General features: G+C 41.8%; 1 protein-coding gene across 2 annotated transcripts in view; it reads left to right on the forward strand.

Moving 5' to 3' along the window:
• Positions 1 to 16,473: 16,473 nt before the first annotated feature.
• LOC143285886 (acyloxyacyl hydrolase-like) overlaps positions 16,474 to 22,652 on the forward strand; it is a 23,905-nt gene continuing 17,726 nt past the window's right edge. Inside the window, exons 1-3 of one of the 2 annotated variants that reach the window (XM_076593329.1) lie at positions 16,474 to 16,505; positions 17,233 to 17,509; positions 20,810 to 20,975. In XM_076593329.1, coding sequence (XP_076449444.1) covers positions 17,374 to 17,509; positions 20,810 to 20,975 — 302 coding nt within the window. In that variant the 5' untranslated portion in view covers positions 16,474 to 16,505; positions 17,233 to 17,373. Of the gene's footprint in view, positions 16,506 to 16,580; positions 16,651 to 17,232; positions 17,510 to 20,809; positions 20,976 to 22,652 lie in introns of those variants that run through there. The other variant, XM_076593330.1, reaches the window with a different exon arrangement.

Genomic DNA, 22,652 nt, shown 5'->3' on the forward strand with positions numbered 1-22,652 from the left:
GTTAACAGTGGTCTGTGTAAACAGTGAAGCTGTGTTGTGTGTTCGAAAATGATGGTCAATAAAGAAATAATTTGTGGAAACAGTTTGTGTCTGTATAAGCAGAGTGGACGGAGCTGTGGCATCATGAGATCAGTTACTGAATGACACACGAAAGGAAATGTAATGACTCTATCACAACATATATCTCTGTCTGAAATTTGGGTTACTCTTTTTTTGAGAGAGCGTTTTGCTGCACTGCAGTGCTACCCATTTTCTTTCTTTTTTTTCAGTCTGGAACTTTGAAGTGTATTTGTTGCACCCAGAACCTTGGTTTATTGTCTTATGTGAATGACTAAGTGTAGGGTTCTTTTATGTGTGCTAAGTGCATGCTGCACCTGGAACCTTGGTATACTATCCCATGCAAATGACTGAGTGTCAGTGATTTGGCAGCACTGTGGGATCTTCTTTTGTGCGTAGCCTGATAGCAGCATGACGTGATAACTCCTTGTGACATGTCCATGCTGTTCATCAGACTGAGTCTGGTATGGCTGCAATGAGCAGAAAAGGGAAATTGCAGGAGTGATATTGAGTCAGAAGGTAAAATGGTGGGGGAAAAAATCGCAATGAATAAAGTGAAAATGCTATATAAAGAATAAACAAGAGAGGCAAGGCCTTCAAGACTCACTTGTGATACACTTAAAAAAAAAATCTAATCATTAAAATGTGATCTCTATTTGTTATTATAAAGCTTCGCATTAAAAAAAAAAAAAAAAAAAAAAAAAAAAAAAAAGAAGTCCTAACCAGATTCGAATTAAGTCCCCTAGTATTACAGAGTACTTTCCCTTTTTTACTATGCGCCAAAACATTTGCAAAATAAATAAAACTTCCATGCTTAGCAAAAGAAGTTCCTGTTTGAACAAAAAATGATAATAATGACTGCTCTTGTTGTTGGGTCAGAATATCAGATCAAAGTGCCAAGTTTAGAGAATACAAAAAATATAACAGTAAATGCAGTTTGCATATAATTAGGCTTCATTTTTTAAATTTTTTTGTGCCCATTCCAGAGGTGCAATATTGCTTTAAACAAGATGACTGGAAAGAACTGAATTTTTCCTATTTTTATGCCTAATTTGGTGTCAGCTGACAAAGTATTTGCAGAGAAAATGTCAATGTTAAAGTTTACCACGGACACACACACACACACACACACACAGACGACCGAACACGGGGTTAAAACATAGACTCACTTTGTTTACACAAGTGAGTCAAAAAGTAAAAGAAATTCTTATCCAACAGGTCATGGATGAAGCATTTATTAGACACCTACCCTTTTGTACCCATTTCTCTCCTTGTGCCCCCATTGCTCATTCAGAGCCTATAGTCTCATGAGCACCAAAAACGTTTAAGTCCATGTGAAGAATTCTATTTCAGTTGGTCTAATGGTCTAGCAGATATTTAGAAATGACAAATGAATTACAGAATTAGATACAATGAATGAAATACTGAGCCAGTGTAGAGATATATATATATGGAAATCCTACCAACACACCATGAGCTATGACCTGGGTGTTGGACCTTCATTTGAGACAGTTGATTTGGGCTCATTGAGTAACTTATGTCAGTTTAGTAAAAAGGGGGAAAAAGATGCAGTCCAGAATTGCGACAGTCAGGGAACTTCTTGTATGCTGATTTTGACAATTATTGTTTTTATCCAACCCTCTGAGACCTTCTCATGCTGAGTTGCTCAATGCTTGCTTCATCAGACAATCGGATTCTGTTTGGAGAATTGGGCACAAACACATGGATTGTTTTCTTGAGTTCAGGAATATGTCTGATCAGGAACTAAATCCATCCACTGCTCCAAGCATAAACAAAACAAGCAATACAACACACACACACACACACACACAGAGTTGAAGGTTTATGTTCACTGCTCTTCAGAGCTGAGTTTTCACAGCCATATTTTTCAATTTTTTCTGGTTCAGACCTGTGTCCAAAATGGATTTTGACATCACCACAGAACAAATAAAAAAAAAAAAACCCTAAGAAAAACAACCCCAAACAAACCTGTGCAACTTATTAACAACTATACTCGAGTGCACATCTTTTGATACAATCCTATGGATCAGGAGAAATTTTCAACTGTGAGCATGGGCACTTGCAACAATTCAGTGACCTTGATTTTTTAAACCAACGATACAGAGAGAGTTTGTTACATTTACCAAGTACAAGAAGAAGAAAAAAGAAAAAAAAAGGGTCAGGCAACTCCAAATATGGCAAGCAAAGACCACCTGACCAATCAACAGTTGGTTTGACAATAATAATGATAATAATGGATACTTATATAACATGCTATCCAGAAATCTGCTCTGAGTGCTTTACAAAAACACTTTCGTTTACACAACACATTACATCAATGTTACATACACGCACCAAAATGTGACTAAACACACACCTGTTTACCACGACAGGAAGAACGGACATGAAGACTGGGAGTTCCAACATTGAGGGTAAGGGTAAGGGTGCTTTAAAATGAAAGATTTTCAAGTGATGTTGAAGGTATTTTCATATTCAACAGGATAATTATGAATTTTAAGCTGCACAACTGATCATCAAGAAAAGTCTTTTGGTGACTTTGCAGACCTTGATTTTTTAAACCAACAATACAGAGTTTGTTATATTTACCAAATAAAAAGAAAGAAAAAGAAAAAGCCATAAAAAAAAAGAAGAATAAAGAACTGTGGTCCTGTGCAAAGGAACACAGAATAAACAGTTTCAGCAGCTCATGTATGGAATGTGCTGCAAGGTGCCTTCACTTCTAGCGTGACCAAGCAACATTAACTCACTCAGTATGGCCAGTCCTCTCTTCTCCTCTACACAGGCCCCTCGGATGTCCAGTGGGTGTCTGAATGACCCAACCTTTAGCTTCCGTCGTCAGAATTGTGGTATTCTTTGTCAACGTTCACCTCTTCAGTATAAGAGCCTTCCGCTTGCAATATTTTGATGATGGTAACTGGGGTGAAACGCTGTTAACGTCGTCTCTTTCGCCGTTCGTATGGAGAGAGTTGAATCACCATCATTCTGTTCATCTGTAATTAAAAAAAGAAGTAGGGTAGGTATGGGTAATTGCGAACAGTGTCTAGTACCGAACGATTAGTATACTGCCCCACTTCGAAGCATTCTTAACGGTTGCATTTCACAATTTAACGTGTGCTTCGACCTTTTTCTAATACTTTGATGAACATTCATTTCCAAGAAACAGTCAAACACTGGCTGTTTCTGACTATTTCCGCGCTCTTTCTTCTCTTTGCCCACCACTGCTGACCAAAGTTAAAAATGTCTCTCAAAATCCTAAAATCAATGGAAGTAAGTTGTAGGACTTTGACACACTTTGAAATTGTTGATTTGATTGGATATGTTGAATGCGCATTGCCAGTGCTGGGAGAATTTAAGAAAGCATATTGTTGACTTTTGTCTATTTGTGAACGATGCTTCACAGCTACTGAGCACTCTCAAAAGGGTGTGTTTGTGTGCGGCGTGGGGTGTGTGTGTTTAAATGTCTGTGTGTTTGTGTGCATGTGTGATCAAAACCAACAATACAACAGTCTGGTGTGATGTTCCAATGATAAGTTATGTCTAATGAGTTCAAGACCTGCTTCTGTTTTAATTGTCAACATGTACCCAAAGCAGTTGTTTGCAATTAGACTTGACCATTCACATTTACCCTCAGGCACACTTGCCATTTCAAATGTCGACAAAAAGTAGAAAAGAATGAGCAGATGAACTTTTTCTGGTGCAACCAGTTGGAAGCCTTCGAAAACAAAAGAATTACATTTGACTATCGTACGACCTGTTATCTTTACAGTACACACGTTGAACTGGTCACTTCGACTGGATCGTTCAATTACCTATACCTACCGTATAGTTTTGATGACATTTTTCTAGCGAAAACAAAGCAAAACAAAACAAAACAAAAATGAATGGGGCAGCAAAGGTGGTTCATCATATACAAAGAATGCCACAACTAACATATTTTTTATTTGCATTGGTTCATTGGAAAGGGGAATGGAACTCACTGCCCCACACCCCACCCTCAGCCCTCACAGCACACTTGCCAACTCCTCTGCACACATCTACGCACTTTCTTCTGCATCAAAAGCGTATTTGTTATCATCGGTTTCACAGACTTAAAAGTTTGCCACATGACATGGTTCCATCACCAATGACCGTGAAATGTCAAGAATTTTCTTAAGTGATTTCCACGGGTAAAAATCACGAAGAACTTAACAGATTCAGAGTCAAGCTAACAAAATTTATGGTTTCGAAGATAATGGATAAGCATTAGTGGTTTTCTTTATTTAAACAACAACAAGAAGTTAAAAAAAATAAAAAAAATAAAAAATAAAAAAATGAAATAAAAACCTTGCCATCCATGGGTCCATACAAATTACAACTTCACAAATGATACATGGCAGAATCCGAAGTACAATGTAGAAAAACATTTATGGAAGTATTAAATGAACCAGTTTTAAGTGCTAACGAGAGACAACAGACATCAACAGCATCTCTGTGACTGTTGTCTAGCCTCAACCTTCAATGAAAATAACTACAGATTTTAGAAGACAGACTTGATTCCTGAATCTACAATACAGTGCATTGGAAATGAAAATGGTAGCTTTCAGACTTTTAAAATAATATATTGTTTACTTGCTGTTGTTTTTCACTTCAGACTTTTATTGGGTGTACTGATCTTTATCACATGATTTAACTACCCAAGGGGTGCTTGAGCCCACATACCCTTAACCAGACCAGAGAACCATGCCCACACCCAAGGTTAGAGAGCCATGTACCCATACCCAGGCCATAGACTCATACCTATTCCCAGGCCAAACAGCAATGTACCCATACCCAGACAAAAGAGACATACCCATACCCAAGCCAAAGAGCTGTGTACTCATACCCAGACCAGAGATGCTTGTACCAAGACCAAAGCCGCATACCCATACCCAATCCAAAGCACCAAGTACCCATACCCAGGCCAGAGCCATATCCCCATACCCAGGCCAGAGCCATGTTCCAGTACACAATCTGGTCATATGCCCATACCAAGGCCAAAGAACCATGTACCCATACCCAGGCCAAAGAGCAATGTACCTACACTCAGGCAAAAGTGTGATGTACCCATACCCAGACCAAAGAGACATACCCATATCCAGCCCAAAGGGCCACATACCCCTGCCCAGGCCAAAGAGCCACATACCCATACACAGGCCAAAGACCAGTGTACCCATACACAGGCCAAAGACCCGTGTACCCCCACCCAGGCCAAAGATGGAAGTGAAAGGAGGACCAGTCACTAAGAACAGTATACTTGGTGAAGCTCTCAGGGCTGGCTAAAAAAGCGATTGTCATCTGTGAACAGACCCCCCTGAAAAATGTCTCAAAGCATTAGAAATCAAATGAAAGAATTTTATGGAATTATTTGAACAAAATAACAAGTGTCACGAGAAGATCTTCATGTACCTGTGTGTGTGTGTGTGTGTGTGTGTGTGTGTGTACCAAGCCTCTTTGCAGAGAAAAGTGTGGCCAATCTTGTTTTAACAAAACATGTTAACAACAGTTTGGCTTTTAAAGCCTGCCTCCATACTGTATGACAGGCACACACACACACACACACACACATTTTGCAAGCTTATTTCTCCTATCTTTACCAAGAGATGTTTGATATTTGTGTGTGTGCAGGGTACACAGTCATGAAGGAAATCCTGACCCACCCTGGCACAGTCACCACCAACAGGTACCCACAGGTCTCCTCCCTGGGGACCTGACATGTGGCACCCTAGGCAGCTGTACTGTCTGCATCCGTCCGTACAGTCTGTTTTATCACGCAGCCTGTCATAGACATCCATGTCTCAGGTCACACAAGCACCACCCCCACCTTTCTCCAGTGCTCAAGGACTGTCTCCGTACAGTCTGTTTCTCACAATGTGTCACAGACATCCATGTCTCAGGTCACACAACCCACCCCCACCTTCCTCTGCTGCTCAGGGAGATGTTCCAGCTCAGATTGTTTATCTTGGCCACAGAGGGAAGGGATGTGAGACCCAAGACCCAAGACCCAAGACTGGTTTATTGTCTGTACACAGCTACAAAAATTCCCTGCTGGAGGGAGGCCGGGGGGAGGCCGGGGGGAGGGAGGCCGGGGGGAGGCCGGGGGGGGTGGGGGGCTTGGGGGGGGGGGCGAGGGGGGGAAGTCCAGCAAGCAAGGATTCCTGTATGGCAGTGTAGAAGTTTTCTCCCTTTGATCTGAGGGAGTGTTGGTTCACCTCATGGGGCAGCAAATCTCAGAACGCCAGACAACCGGAAGCCTCCTTACTGCAGTGGTCCCTGCTTTTAATTTCATTTCCTTGCCTGAGATGGAGCATCCTTTGGTTTAGTTTTGAGGGGAGAGGGACTTAAGGATTTCTCAGCATGGCGGCCACCCGTTACAGTCATCAGTTAAAAGTGCTGTGTCGGTAGAAAGGTTTGGTGGGATTTGGGGTAATGAAGAAATGGACAATATGAGGCCGTGTTGAAGTGGCATTTGGTAGAAAGTGGCAGAATGGTTAAGATGCTTATCTGCTGCTAATACAGCGTCCGTGAGGCTGTTGGTTCAATTTCTGCTTTTGCCCTTTCTCCCAGGCTTGACTGGAAAATCAGACTGAGCATCGAGTCATTTTGAGGAGATGATGAACTGAGCATCGAGTCATTTTGAGGAGATGATGAACTGAGCATCGAGTCATTTTGAGGAGATGATGAACTGAGCATCGAGTCATTTTGAGGAGATGATGAACTGAGCATCCAGTCATTTTGAGGAGATGATGAACTGAGCATCGAGTCATTTTGAGGAGATGATGAACTGAGCATCATGTCATTTTGAGGAGATGATGAACTGAGCATCGAGTCATTTTGAGGAGATGATGAACTGAGCATCGAGTCATTTTGAGGAGATGATGAACTGAGCATCAAGTCATTTTGAGGAGATGATGAACTGAGCTTCCGTGTGCAGCATGCACTTGGTGCACTGACATAGAACCCATGGCAACAAGAGTGTTGTCCTCTGGCAAAGTTCTGTAAAATAAATCCACTCTGATAGGGTACACAAATATATTTGCATGTTCTCAAGGCCTGACAAGCACGTTGGGTTGTGCTGCTATCGGCCATCTGCCGAGCAGATGTGGTGTAGTGTATATGGGTTTGCCCAAACCCAGTGATGCCTCCTCGAGAAACTGAAGTCACATTGCTTATTCACCGTATCTGGCAGAGTGCTACCGCAGTCCTTGTTGTGAAGAGACATTCTGGTATGTCTTCTGTTACAAGGAGATGTGTTACAATTAGGTTCTGCTGGTTTCTGTTCCAGGAAGATGTCAGTCTGCATTATGGTCCATTTTCTGTTACAAGGAGATGTTACATTATCTGGAAGATGTTAGTCTGCATTCTGGTCTGTCTTCTGTTACAAGGAGATGTTACATTATCAGGAAGATGTTAGTCTGCATTCTGGTCTGTCTTCTGTTACAAGGAGATGTTACATTATCAGGAAGATGTTAGTCTTCATACTAATCTGTCTTCTGTTACAAGGAGATGTTACATTATCAGGAAGATGTTAGTCTGCATTATGGTCTGTCTTCTGTTACAAGGAGATGTTACATTATCAGGAAGATGTTAGGCTTCATACTGGTCTGTCTTCTGTTACAAGGAGATGTTACATTATCTGGAACATGTAAGTCTGCATTATGGTCTGTCTTCTGTTACAAGGAGATGTTACATTATCTGGAAGATGTTAGTTTGCATTCTGGTCTGTCTTCTGTTACAAGGAGATGTTACATTATCAGGAAGATGTTAGTCTGCATTCTGGTCTGTCTTCTGTTACAAGGAGATGTTACATTATCAGGAAGATGTTAGTCTGCTTTCTGGTCTGTCTTCTGTTACAAGGAGATGTTACATTATCAGGAAGATGTTAGTCTGCATTATGGTCTGTCTTCTGTTACAAGGAGATGTTACATTATCAGGAAGATGTTAGTCTGCATTATGGTCTGTCTTCTGTTACAAGGAGATGTTACCTTATCTGGAAGATGTTAGTTTGCATTCTGGTCTGTCTTCTGTTACAAGGAGATGTTACATTATCAGGAAGATGTTAGTCTTCATACTGGTCTGTCTTGTGTTACAAGGAGATGTTACATTATCAGGAAGATGTTAGTCTGCATTCTGGTCTGTCTTCTGTTACAAGGAGATGTTACATTATCAGGAAGATGTTAGTCTTCATACTAATCTGTCTTCTGTTACAAGGAGATGTTACATTATCAGGAAGATGTTAGTCTGCATTCTGGTCTGTCTTCTGTTACAAGGAGATGTTACATTATCAGGAAGATGTTAGTCTGCATTATGGTCTGCCTTCTGTTACAGGGATATGTTACATTATCAGGAAGATGTTAGTCTGCATTATGGTCTGTCTTCTGTTACAAGGAGATGTTACATTATCAGGAAGATGTTAGTCTGCATTATGGTCTGTCTTCTGTTACAAGGAGATGTTACATTATCTGGAAGATGTTAGTCTTCATACTGGTCTGTCTTATGTTAAAAGATGTTTCATTATGTGCAGTGCCGCTGGCTTCTGTTACAGGGATATGTTACTCTACATTCTGGTATGACTTGTGTTATAAGATGTTACTTTACCTATTGAAGTGTTATAAGATGTTACTTTACCTATTGGTTTTACTTCTGTCACAAGGAGATGTTAACTTTTTGGTTTGACTTATGTTTCATGGAGATGTTACCCTGCGTTTCTTATTTGACTTATGTTGTAAGGCGGTGATATGTTATCCTCTCTCTTCTGTTATAAGGAGATGCTTATATCAAAACTGGTGGCTTGACTTCTGTTGTAAGGAGTTCTTCATGTAATGGTTTCTGTTGTAAGGAGGTGTTACTTTACTTACTATTTGACTTCTGTTGTAAGAAGATATTACTTCATGTTATGACTTCTGTTTTAGGGAGATGATACTGATTTGATTGCTTTCATAGGGGGGTGTTACATTACCCACTTTTGTTTTGACTTCTGCTACAAGGAGATTTTATTTTTTGTAGTTTCAGGGAGATGTTACTCGGCATTCTGGTTTGACTTATTGGGGGGATGGTATTCTTGGTTTGACTTATGTTGTAAGATGATTTGTTGTCTACTCACTGCTGGTATAAGGAGATGGTACACTCCATGTTGGTTTCACTTCTGTTGTAAGGAGGTGTTACTCTTCATACTGGTTTTACTTCTGTTGAAAGGGGATGTTACTCTCCACATTGATTTTACTTCTGTTGTAAGGAATTGTTACTCTGCATACTGGTTAACTTCTGTTGTAAGGATATGTAACTCTTGATTCTGGTTTGACTTCAGTTGTAAGGAATTGTTACTCTGCATACTGGTTAACTTCTGTTGTAAGGATATGTTACTCTTCATTCTGGTTCGATGTCTGTTGTAAGGAGATGTTACTCTTCATACTGGTGTGACTTCTGTTGTAATGGGATGGTACTCTACATAAGGTTTTGCTTCTGTTGTAAAATGTTACTCTCCATAATGGTTTGACTTCTGTTGTAAGGATGTATTACTCTGCATACTGGTTTTATTTCTGTTGTAAGGAAATGTTCCTCTGCATACTGGTTTTACTTATGTTGTACGATGTTACTCTCCATAATGGTTTTACTTCTGTTGTAAGGAGATGTTACTCTGCATACTGGTTTTACTTCTGTTGTAAGGAGATGTTCCTCTTCATACTGGTTTTATTTCTGTTGTAAGGAAATGTTCCTCTGCATACTGGTTTTACTTATGTTGTAAGATGTTACTCTCCATAATGGTTTTACTTCTGTTGTAAGGAGGTGTTACTCTGCATACTGATTTTACTTCTGTTGTAAGGAGACGTTACTCTCTATACTGGTTTGACTTCTGTTGTAAGGAGACGTTACTCTCTATACTGGTTTGACTTCTGTTGTAAGGAGATGTTACTCTGCATGCTGGTTTTACTTCTGTTGTAAGGAGGTGTTACTCTTCATACCGGTTTGACTTCTGTTGTAAAGGGATGTAACTCTGCATGCTGGTTTGACTTCTGTTGTAAGGAGATGTTACTCTTCATACTGGTTTGACTTCTGTTGTAAGGAGATGTTACTCTCTATACTGGTTTGACTTCTGTTGTAAGGAGATGTTACTCTCTATACTGGTTTGACTTCTGTTGTAAGGAGATGTTACTCTCTATTCTGGTTTGACTTCTGTTGTAAGGAGATGTTACTCTCTATACTGGTTTGACTTCTGTTGTAAGGAGATGTTACTCTCTATTCTGGTTTGACTTCTGTTGTAAGGAGATGTTACTCTCTATACTGGTTTGACTTCTGTTGTAAGGAGATGTTACTCTCTATTCTGGTTTGACTTCTGTTGTAAGGAGATGTTGCTCTTCATACTGGTTTGACTTCTGTTGTAAGGAGATGTTACTCTTCATTCTGGTTTGACTTCTGTTGTAAGGAGATGTTACTCCCTATACTGGTTTGACTTCTGTTGTAAGGAGATGTTACTCTCTATACTGGTTTGACTTCTGTTGTAAGGAGATGTTACTCTGAATACTGGGTTGACTTCTGTTGTAAGGAGATGTTACTCTGAATACTGGGTTGACTTCTGTTGTAAGGAGATGTTACTCTGAATACTGGGTTGACTTCTGTTGTAAGGAGATGTTACTCTGAATACTGGTTTTACTTCTGTTGTAAGGAGGTGTTACTCTGCATACTGGTTTTACTTCACTTTATGCAATGATTTCTGTTGTAAGGAGCTGCTACTTTATGTAATGATTTCTGTTGTAAGGGGATATTACTTTATGAAATGATTAATATTCTGTTGTGAGATGTCACTTTATATGATGACTTTTGTTGTAAGATGTTACGTTATTTAATTATTTCTGTTGAAAGGATATGTTACTTTAAACAATGACTTTTGTTGTGAGGGGAAGTTGCGGTTATAAAATGCTTTCTGTTGTGAGACGGTGATAGTTGATCTGTTCACCTCTGTTTCGTTGAGATGTTGCTCTGCTTACAAGTTTTGCTTTTGTTGGAAGGAGATGCTTTTCTGTGTAATGATTTCTGTTGTAGGGAGATGATACATTATTAATTTACTTCTGTTGTATGGAGATATTGCTACTCACTTCTGTTGTATGGAGATATTGCTACTCACTTCTGTTGTATGGAGATATTGCTACTCACTTCTGTTGTATGGATATATTGCTACTCACTTCTGTTGTATGGATACTTCTGTTGTATGGATATATTGCTACTCACTTCTGTTGTATGGATATATTGCTACTTACTTCTGTTGTATGGATACTTCTGTTGTATGGATATATTGCTACTCACTTCTGTTGTATGGAGATACTGCTACTTACTTCTGTTGTATGGAGATATTGCTACTCACTTCTGTTGTATGGATACTTCTGTTGTATGGATATATTGCTACTCACTTCTGTTGTATGGATATATTGCTACTTACTTCTGTTGTATGGATATATTGCTACTCACTTCTGTTGTATGGATACTTCTGTTGTATGGAGATATTGCTACTCACTTCTGTTGTATGGAGATACTGCTACTCACTTCTGTTGTATGGAGATATTGCTACTTACTTCTGTTGTATGGATACTTCTGTTGTATGGATATATTGCTACTCACTTCTGTTGTATGGATATATTGCTACTCACTTCTGTTGTATGGAGATATTGCTACTCACTTCTGTTGTATGGATATATTGCTACTTACTTCTGTTGTATGGAGATACTGCTACTTACTTCTGTTGTATGGATATATTGCTACTCACTTCTGTTGTATGGAGATATTGCTACTTACTTCTGTTGTATGGATATATTGCTACTCACTTCTGTTGTATGGATATATTGCTACTCACTTCTGTTGTATGGAGATATTGCTACTTACTTCTGTTGTATGGATATATTGCTACTCACTTCTGTTGTATGGAGATATTGCTACTCACTTCAGTTGTATGGAGATATTGCTACTCACTTCTGTTGTATGGAGATATTGCTACTCACTTCTGTTGTATGGATATATTGCTACTCACTTCTGTTGTATGGAGATACTGCTACTTACTTCTGTTGTATGGAGATATTGCTACTTACTTCTGTTGTATGGATACTTCTGTTGTATGGATATATTGCTACTCACTTCTGTTGTATGGAGATACTGCTACTTACTTCTGTTGTATGGAGATATTACTTGATGTCATGCTGTCACATGCTTACAACGTGTCCACACATGCAACAAACAGTTGACATTAGCATCAGTTTTCTAAAAGCCACATTGCAATATGATAAAATAAGTTAATTGATAAAACCCACACGCAACACTGGTTCTACAGTTCAGTGAACGACGTGAGCTGCACACACAACACTGATTTCACAGTTCAGTGAACGACGTGAGTCACACACAACACTGATTTCACAGTTCAGTGAACGACGTGAGTCACACACAACACTGATTTCACAGTTCAGTGAACCACGTGAGTCACACACAACACTGATTTAACAGTTCAGTGAACCACGTGAGTCACACACAACACTGATTTCACAGTTCAGTGAACCACGTGAGTCACACACAACACTGATTTCACAGTTCAGTGAACCACGTGAGTCACACACAACACTGATTTCACAGTTCAGTGAACCACGTGAGTCACACACAACACTAATTTAAGAGTTCAGTTAACCACGTATAATTTATTCGTCACACACGTTTTTGACACCAGACAAGGCTGCTTTGGCCGCTAAGAAAACTTGGCTGTGTATTATTCAAAAACTCCATCATCATAGCCCATCAAACACACAGGCCCATTCGACAGACTGTAACTGATTTTTAAAAAAAAAAAAAAAAAAAAAAAATCATGCACACCAAACCACTGCTACTAAAGTGGCTGTCTGCAGATACAAAATTTATTTTTGGCCAAACAATCCATGTTCAGATGTAGGTAATTCATGGAGACACAACACACCTTACAATCTGTTCATTATACCTTTTGCACCTGACCTCATATATCTTAATGTGCACCTACACCATGTGCACGTGACACCTCCCATCTCGTGACATAGTCTGGAGAGTGCCATAAAATCATTCCACTGTCCCATCAGACTGGATGATATGAGGTGGTTGTAACCGAAGAAATGAACAGGAGCCGATGTATTTCCTTCTGCAACGGAAACGGTTTCAATCTTTTTCAAATGAATTGCTTCAGGAAACCGCGTTGCAGTGTCAACGACCTTTAGCACATACCGATTTCCTGACGACGACCGTTGAAACGGTCCTGCGAGATCGATAGTGACAGTTCAGAGATGTGTGGCATCTTATGCAGCGGCGCACAAGGGAACCGCCCCTTTTGTACTGTTTTGGCACGTCACACGACCGACAATGGTCAGTAGCATCTTTGGTAACGCCTGGCCAATAGAAAGAGTTAAAAACTCTCTGTGGCATTCTTCTGGTACCGCAATGGCCGGCAGAGATTGCATCGTGTGCTGTGTGAAGCACTGTGCTCTCTTAGTCCCTGTGGGCCAACAGCTTGTCTCAGACAGTGATTGTATTTCTGATAGAATCGGAACAACAGATCCCTCCCAACTTTTTTTTTCAATTTTTTTTATTCGTTTTTTTTTTTCTTCTTTTTTTGCGTTTACATTTTTCACATGAATACAGAAGACATTTACGTAACAAGAAAATATGCATCATGAATATATCAATTGTGTAATCAACATTTTATGTATTAACGTAGTAGAACGCTAACTATATGTCCTTAGTAGATCTATATATTAGAGGTTCATGTGTATATAGATCTGAAGAAGGACACATTTAAATATGAAAATAAAGATAAATAAATCAGGGAAGGAGAGAGGAAGAGAAATAACAGAGAGAAATGAAAAAAACAACAACAGATTCTTCATTTTTACTCTACAGTGCTCCATATGAAATGGACCAATGCTATTGATATATGTGTACCAGAAACATATATACATCTGTCTCAACATTCGTACATTAAAAAAAATATTTTGGTGTTATCATGAAAACAAAATAAGCAATTCAGTAGCTGTATTACTATTGTAAAAAAAATTTAATGTGCTTTGCACAGGCATCAGAATTCAAGACGTGTATTTCTTAAGATGTTAAGAAATCCCTCTCAACTTGGTAATAGGGTTTGGTATTGTCCGCATCTGTTTTACCCTCCAAACTATATACATGGGGAAGGGATTTGTCCTCTGTTTGAAGTGTGGCAAGGTCTTTGGGTTCTAGATCGAAGACTGAGATATCTGCAGCCTTGAGTGGTTGTTGAGCTTTTTTTATCCTCTGCTTCGTGAGGTCTTGGCAAGGACTTGTTTTAGTGATGACAATCATGTGATACTTCAGTCACTGTTTGCATTGTGTTCCAACATTTGTGTATTGCTGTCCAATGAATTTTTTGCTACTTTATGAAATAAACACTTGATGACTTAAAAAAATAATTGCTTTTATAGAAAGCTGGTTGCAAGGTTTCTCTGTCTTGGAAATGTTCACACGCTGGTGCACCTTTGCACACATGCACGTGTGTGCACACATCCCACACACACACACACACACACACACACACACACACACACACACACATGTATCCCCTGTACTAACACTTGCACACACACGTACACACACACGTGCACACACACCCATGCACATGCAAACACACACACGCACACACAAATATGTACAAACAGCCACGCACACACACACACACACATGTGCACACACACACACACACACACACACACACACACACACACACTGTGTAGGTGCTTCGAGTCCCACCACTTTATAGTGTGGGGATTTTCAGCCTTGATAAATCAACATCAAATCAGTACATGCCACAAGTTCAGTGGCTTATAGCGAGTTCACACAAGTCAAATGTTATCCATCTCACGTTGTGTCCTTCACGGTGCTTCTCAGATTTCTAATAGTGCAAGTAGTAATACCAACCTTGACGTGGCCAGATGTGGTCATCTGGGCTATTTGCAACAAGCAAAAGATAAAGCATTTATATCTCGTACTTTCCGAAGAGCTTCCTAAAACTAAAGTGACAAGTCGTTTTCTTCTTCGTTCGTGGGCAATGACCCCCACGATCACTCGTAATGATGAGTGGGCGTTTTACGTGTATGACCGTTTTATACCCTTCATTTAGGCAGCCATACTCCGTTTTCGGGGAGGGGGCTGGGGGCTGGGGTGCCTGCCGGGTATGTTCTTGTTTCCATAACCCACGGAACGCACGGGATGTGGGTCGTGCCTATTGATCTCCCGTATGCATATATTATATTCAAATTGATGTGAACTTATGAAATGTTGATGTATTCTCAACGCTCACCTAATTACTCAGGGGGTCTAAAACGCGTAAAGTGGGGAAATGTGGAAAACACGTTTTTCGGTTTCGCTAAAATTGTGTCTTTTTAAATTTTGTCTTTTTGCATCTCTTGTTCACAAAGAGTAAATGCAATGATAATAAACACAACACAAAGCTACCGCCGTTTTTATCTTCAATGACGCCACGAACACATACGCATAAAAACAACAACAACCACAACAACAACAACAACAACAACAAAAACACAACCAACCAACCAAACAACCCCCCCCCCCCCCCCCCCCCCGAAAAAACAGTAGGCATACGCCTAAATCAGTGTGCACGCTAAACATTGAATACATCGAAACATGAAGCTCGCATATCTGCACACACACACACACATACACACGGACGCACACACACGCGCACGCACATACGCACACACACACACACATACACACGCACGCACGTATAAACGCATGCATGTGCGCTCATTCACCACAACAAACTGTCCTAATTAGTCTCCGACTACAGAGCTCGTTTTTATATAAAATTCTCATCTCAAACCCAACCTTCCACATCCAAAGAAAGCGTCACATGCTACATACAAATTAACTCTTTCCATACGAACGGCGAAAGAGACGACGTTAACAGCGTTTCACCCCAATTACCATCATCAAAATATTGTAAGCGGAAGGCTCTTATACTGAAGAGGTGAATGTTGACAAAGAATACGACAATTCTGACGACGGAAGCTAAAGGTTGGGTCATTCAGACACCCACTGGACATCCGAGGGGTCTGTGTGGATGAGAAGAGAAGACTGGCCGTACTGAGTGAGTTAACCTCATCAACCCGATCACCCAGTGTGTTATGTCATAGCCTACATGATCATTCACCTGTATCACTTGTATCACCTGGATATCAACAACACATGACCTTTCCAACCACGGTTACGCAGGATAAAGATACCTGGGGCCGATATGATACTGATAGCCGAATTTATGGCTCTGTGGGATCGGATATCGATAACTGTTGTCAAACAATCGGTTGTTGTGTGTTCAGACCTGTTTCACCTGCACTGGGAGATGTGAGATGTTCACTGCGGTGTGTGTATGTTTTTTTTTAATGTAGGCCTACATGTGTGTCTTTTCGCACTCATGGTCAAATCAGTTAGCCCAAAGTTAAGGAAACTCAAATAATGCGATCAATATAACAGTTTGTGTGAGTAGTTTAAAATTACCTGCTGCGGGCGGTGGTAAGTTAGATCCACGTCAACATCACTACTGTAATTTGATGACGGTTCATGAGAAGCTCCGCAATCAAGGATTATCCTTTTGTCATTTTGGTTGTCCGGTCTTAGCTTCGCCAATCGTTTGATATCCAGTGCATGAAGGAAAGGAAAGAAGAAAGAACGAGAAAAAGAGAGCGTGTAGCGACACTGACATATAACCTAACCCTATACAGTTAAACATATCGGGAAGTTTTCCTTGTTGTTAATCAATAGCTATTCATTTTGGAAAGCAACAACAACAGTGACGACAACAACAACAACAGCAACAAGAACAAGAAGAAGAAGAAGAAGAAGAAGAACACACACACACACACACACACACACACACACACACACACACACACACACACACACACACCAAACCAATAAGAAACAAACAACAACAGCAAAACAAAACAAAAAAAAAAAGAAAAAAAAAGAAGATAATAATAATAATAATACTAATAATGATGATAATAATAAAAGCAGGATCATATCGATAAGATTCGATTGGAAGTTACCGTCAGTGAACCATAAATCTTTCGGTGTCTACTCATTGTACCCAAGTAAGCCGTGAAAATAGTGCACTGCTGAACGCTGCCACGAGTCTTAAGCGTCGAGGTTGGAGATAACACGATTAACCGACAGTTTGGACGAAGAATAACAGTACAGCTGGTTGTAATTCTCACCATTACAAGGAAGACTACCATGGCAGTCGGAATTTTTCGCAATGCCATGATATGTGTGGTGATCGGGGCGCTGGTGGTGTGGCCCTTAGAGACTGCAGAGGCCAAGGTTCGAACCTCCGTTGGGAAAGGAGTGAACGGTGGCGTTAGCTGTGCCAGTGAGTATGCACTGTTTTTGTTTTTACACATATTTATTATTTATTTATTTATTTATGTAAGCTTATCTATTATTTATTCACCTTTTTTTTTTCTCTCGAGGCCTGACTAAGCGCGTTGGGTTACGCTGCTGGTCAGGCATCTGCTTGGCAGATGTGGTGTAGCGTATATGGATTTGTCCGAACGCAATGACGCCTCCTTGAGCTACTGAAACTGACATTGAATTTATTATTTATTTGTTTCTTTATTTATCTATTCATTATCGACGGAGACGGACATGGAAATGGCTAAGCTGTTGACGCAATGGAAGAAAACACACACACAACACACACACACACACACACACACACACACACACACACACACACACACACACACACACACACAACACACACACACACACACACAAAGGCGCGTGCGTAACTCTCTATCTTCATTTATCCTCCCACCCCCACCCTCTCTTTCCCCTCTACTTCTATGTATGTGTGCACGTGTACGTATGCATGAGCGTGTGCGCACGCTCGCGCGTATATGTGTGTAAGTATGTATGTTAGTGAGGGGGTGGCCTTTTGGGAACCATCCCAACGTCAACTGTCCTGAAACCCTCTTGGCCGAGACAGCGGGGATATAACATACGAAGCAATAGGATCGGATCGCACTGGTTGGAATCATGGCACAGTCGCCAGTATTTCCCCCCATCCACTAGACCTTGAGTGGTGGTCTGGACGCTAGTCATTCGGAGGAGACGATTAACTGAGGTCCCGTGTGCAGCATGCACTTAGCGTACGTAAAAGAACCCACGGCAACAAAAGGGTTGTCCCTGGCAAAATTCTGTGGAAAAACCCACTTCGATAGGAAAACAAGTTAAAAACAAACAAACAAAAACAACAACTGCATGCAGGAAAAAATACACACAAAAAAGAAAAAAGAAAAGAAAAAAAAAAGAAAAAAAAAAAAGAAAAAAAGAAGGGTGGCGCTCTCAGTGTAGCGAGGCGCTCTTCCTGGGGAGAGCAGTCCGAATTTCACACAGAGAAATCTGTTGTGACAAAACAAAAAGAACAATACAATACAATACAATACAATCCAATACAACACAATAATCTAAATTCTAGCTCAGATAGTCGGGACAGCAGTTGCCGCCTCTGTTGTTCTGATGGTCATACATACATGTGAGGAGGGGGGGTGGTGGTTGTACGGGGAATGCTACACCCTCTCACCCCCCTTCCTTCTCCCATCCCCCTACCCCCCACCACACCCTTCCGTTCACATCACCCAACCCACACTACAATCCTTTCTCCTCTCGCTCTCTACGATCGGCTTCGGATCCACTGTTTACGCATACCCAGATTCAACACTATACTCTTCACTGTCCTTGCAGGTACCCTCTCCCCCCCACCCCCGGCCCCCTTTCTCTCTTCCCCCATGTTTACCCCACCCCCACCCCTCCCACACTACACCCCTCACCGTCCTTGCAGGTAGGTATGATACTACACCCTCTCCTCACCCCCCTTCTCTCTTCCCCCATTTTGCCCAACACCCTCCCTCATCCCAACACCCCTATTAACCCACCCACAATACACTCCTCCCCCCCACACCCCCTTCTCTCTTCCCCCATTTTGCCCACCACCCCTATTAACCCACCCACACAATACACTCCTCTCTCCTCACTGCCCTTGCAGGTAGTCCCCTCCCTCCCCCCCACACCCCCTTCTCTCTTCCCCCATTTTTACACCCCCACCCACCCCCACCCCACCGCTCAGCCCACCCACACTACACTCCCCCACTGTCATTGCAGGTGGGTATACTATACCCTCTCCCCCCCCGCCCCCTCCCTTCTCTCTTCCCCCATTTTTACCCCCCACCCCACCCCGACGCCCCTGTAAAGGTCCGTTTATACAGAGCGCGAACGCGAACGCGGTTTTTCGTCCTGGAATATTTTAGTCATTTGTAGAGGAACCGTTCAAATAGAGTGCGAACGCGAACGCGAACAGATTTTTGTTCGCGCGAACGACCGCCTTGATTGCCCCCAGAGCGAATTTTCTCAGAAGGTCGCGCGGCTTTTTTGCTATCAACCAATCAGCAGGTACTTTCCTTGCATCATTTCCACAAATAGAAACTTGTACGCCTGACCGTTCCAAGAAAAAGCTAGGCACTAGCGTCAGTCTACTTTGCTTGTGAAGTTTGGAGAAGAATGGACAAGACAAATGTCGTCACCAATCAATTGCAAAATGTTGTCAAATTGCTCCTCAGTCATTCGAAAGTATTGCTGGAATTTTGCAGGATGAAAATGTAGTTCTTGTACGAGGTGGTGGTACTCTCCAAATTCACTTCTTCTCTGTAAAATTTCGTGCACAGACACACGCCTCTTTCTCTTCCTCCGTTGTTTTACGTACAAATACAGTACTATGATCTCCTCCGTGTCTGACTCTACCTGCGCCATGATTCCAAATGACCAAATTTTATCTCTCACAGCAAGAAAAAGACGAGCCGCCTCGAAAGCCGTCGACGGTTTTCCGCGTTCGGGTTCGTGCTCTATTTGAATGGCAAAACTGCTCAAAAGTCGCGTTCGCGTTCGCGTTGGACGCGTTCGCGTTCGCGCTCTGTATAAACGGACCTTTAACCCACCAACAATACACTCCTCACTGTCCTTGTAGGTAGGTATACTACTACATCCTCTCCCCTCCGCCCCCCTTCCCTCTTCCCCCATTTTTACCCCACCCCCACCCCTCCCACACTACACTCCCCACTGTCCTTGCACGGGTAGGTATACCACACCCTCCCCCCCCTTCTCTCTTCCCCCATTTTTACACACACACCCTCACACACTGTGGAGTGATGGCCTAGAGGTAACGCGTCCGCATAGGAAGCGAGAGAATCTGAGCGCGCTGGTTCGAATCACGGTTCAGCCGCCGATATTTTCTCCCCCTCCACTAGACCTTGAGTGGTGGTCTGGACGCTAGTCATTCGGATGAGACGATAAACCGAGGTCCCGTGTGCAGCATGCACTTAGCGCACGTAAAAGAACCCACGGCAACAAAAGGGTTGTTCCTGGCAAAATTCTGTAGAAAAATCCATATCGATAGGAAAAACAAATAAAACTGCATGCAGGAAAAAATACAAGAGAAACAAAAAAAGGAAAAAAAAGGGTGGCGCTGTAGTGTAGCGACGCGCTCTCCCTGGGGGGAGAGCAGCCCGAATTTCACACAGAGAAATTTGTGGTGATAAAAAGAACTACAAATACAAATACTAATACCACCGCTCAGCCCACACCCACACTACACACTCCCCCACTGTCCGTGCAGCCTGTGCTGTGATCGTGGCCCTGGTGGAGGAGACGAGCGAGGTTCACAACGAGACGGTGGCCTCCGCCCTGGAGAGGCTGTGCTCCTACCTCCCTGACCAGCCGGCCACCTTCCAGAAGTACTGCCGGCGATTCATCCTCGCTGTGGGGCCCCTCCTGATCCGTCTGTGAGTGAGTCAGTGAGGGGGGGGTGGAGGTGGAGTGGGTGGGAGGGCGGTGGGGTGGGGGTGGGGGGGCGGGACCAGAATCACTGAGAATCGACAGGCGCAACAGCCGTGTGGTTAATTAATTATCTCTGGGAGGGGAGGGGAGGGGGGGCGTAGAAAGTGGTGTTACAAGTCATAAAACAATATCCAAAAAACAATCAGCCTAAAACTGAGCAAAATGGTAAGGGATATATGTATACCACTCTAGATAACCTGTGTGAATGTTCAGCCGTCCACAGTTATTTCCCTTTTCCTGATGACGTCATTAGTGACGTCACTATACACGTAAGTGATACGCCGGTTCTCTGGCAGTCAAGGGGTTTTTGACTCACTTGTGTAAACAAAGTGAGTCTATGTTTTAACCCGGTGTTCGGTTGTCTGTGTGTGTGTGTGTGTGTGTGTGTGTGTGTGTGTCCGTGGTAAACTTTAACATTGACATTTTCTCTGCAAATACTTTGTCAGTTGACACCAAATTAGGCATAAAAATAGGAAAAATTCAGTTCTTTCCAGTCATCTTGTTTAAAACAATATTGCACCTCTGGGATTGGCACAAAAAAAAAAGAGAAAAAAAAAGAAGCCTAATTATATGCAAACTGCATTTACTGTTCTATTTATATTTTTTGTATTCTCTAAACTTGGCACTTTGATCTGATATTCTGACCCAACAACAAGAGCAGTCATTATTATCAGTTTTTGTTCAAACAGGAACTTCTTTTGATAAGCATGGAAGTTTTATTTATTTTGCAAACGTTTTGGTGCAGACAGTAAAAAAGGGAAATTACTCTGTAATTATGCAAGGGGACTTAATTTACTTTAATCTGATCTTTCTCATCTTAAACATTACATTTTGAAATTATACACAATACATAAAAAAGCTTTTTTTCAGTGTATCACAAGTGAGTCTTGAAGGCCTTGCCTCTCTTGTTAATCAAAGCGTTGGACTTTCAATCTGACGGTTCCCCACTTGATCCGTCTGTGAGTCACTGAGCGGGAAAAATCAGAATCACTGAGAATCGACGGGCGCCGCAACGGCAGTGTGGTTAAAGCGTCCTGGGTTCGAATCCCGCTCATGGCAGAGCCTGGTGGATAAAGGGTGGTGGAGATTTTTCTGATCTCGCAGGTCACACAACAGATGTGCAGACCTTCTACGTGCCTGAACCCCCTACGGCGCATGGTAAAGATAAAAATTACGCACGTTAAAGATTTCGTAATCCAAGTCAGTGTTCCGCGGTGGGGTATGGAAACAAGGAGATACCCGATATGCATCCCCAGCACCCCGGAGAGAGAGAAAGATATACACACATAGAGAGAGATAAAAAGCGGATGAGAGAGAGAGAGAGAGAGAGAGAGAGAGAGAGAGAGAAAGAAGAAAAGAGAATAGAGAAATAAGGGTAGAAACAGATGGTCGAGAGAGAGAGAGAGAGAGAGTGTGTGTGTGTGTGTGTGTGTGCACGGTTGTGTACTGTGGTATAGTGTTATACACACACACACGCACGCATACACGCACGCATACACACACACACACGTATATATATATATATTTGTGTGTATATATATATATATATTGGGCAGAGGGTGAAAAATGGTGTGTGTGTATATATGTGTGTGCATGTGTGTGTGTGTGTGTGTGTGTGTGTG

Source organism: Babylonia areolata, chromosome 9 (genome assembly GCF_041734735.1).
Source record: "Babylonia areolata isolate BAREFJ2019XMU chromosome 9, ASM4173473v1, whole genome shotgun sequence".
In the NCBI taxonomy this organism is placed as follows: Eukaryota; Metazoa; Mollusca; class Gastropoda; order Neogastropoda; family Buccinidae; genus Babylonia; species Babylonia areolata.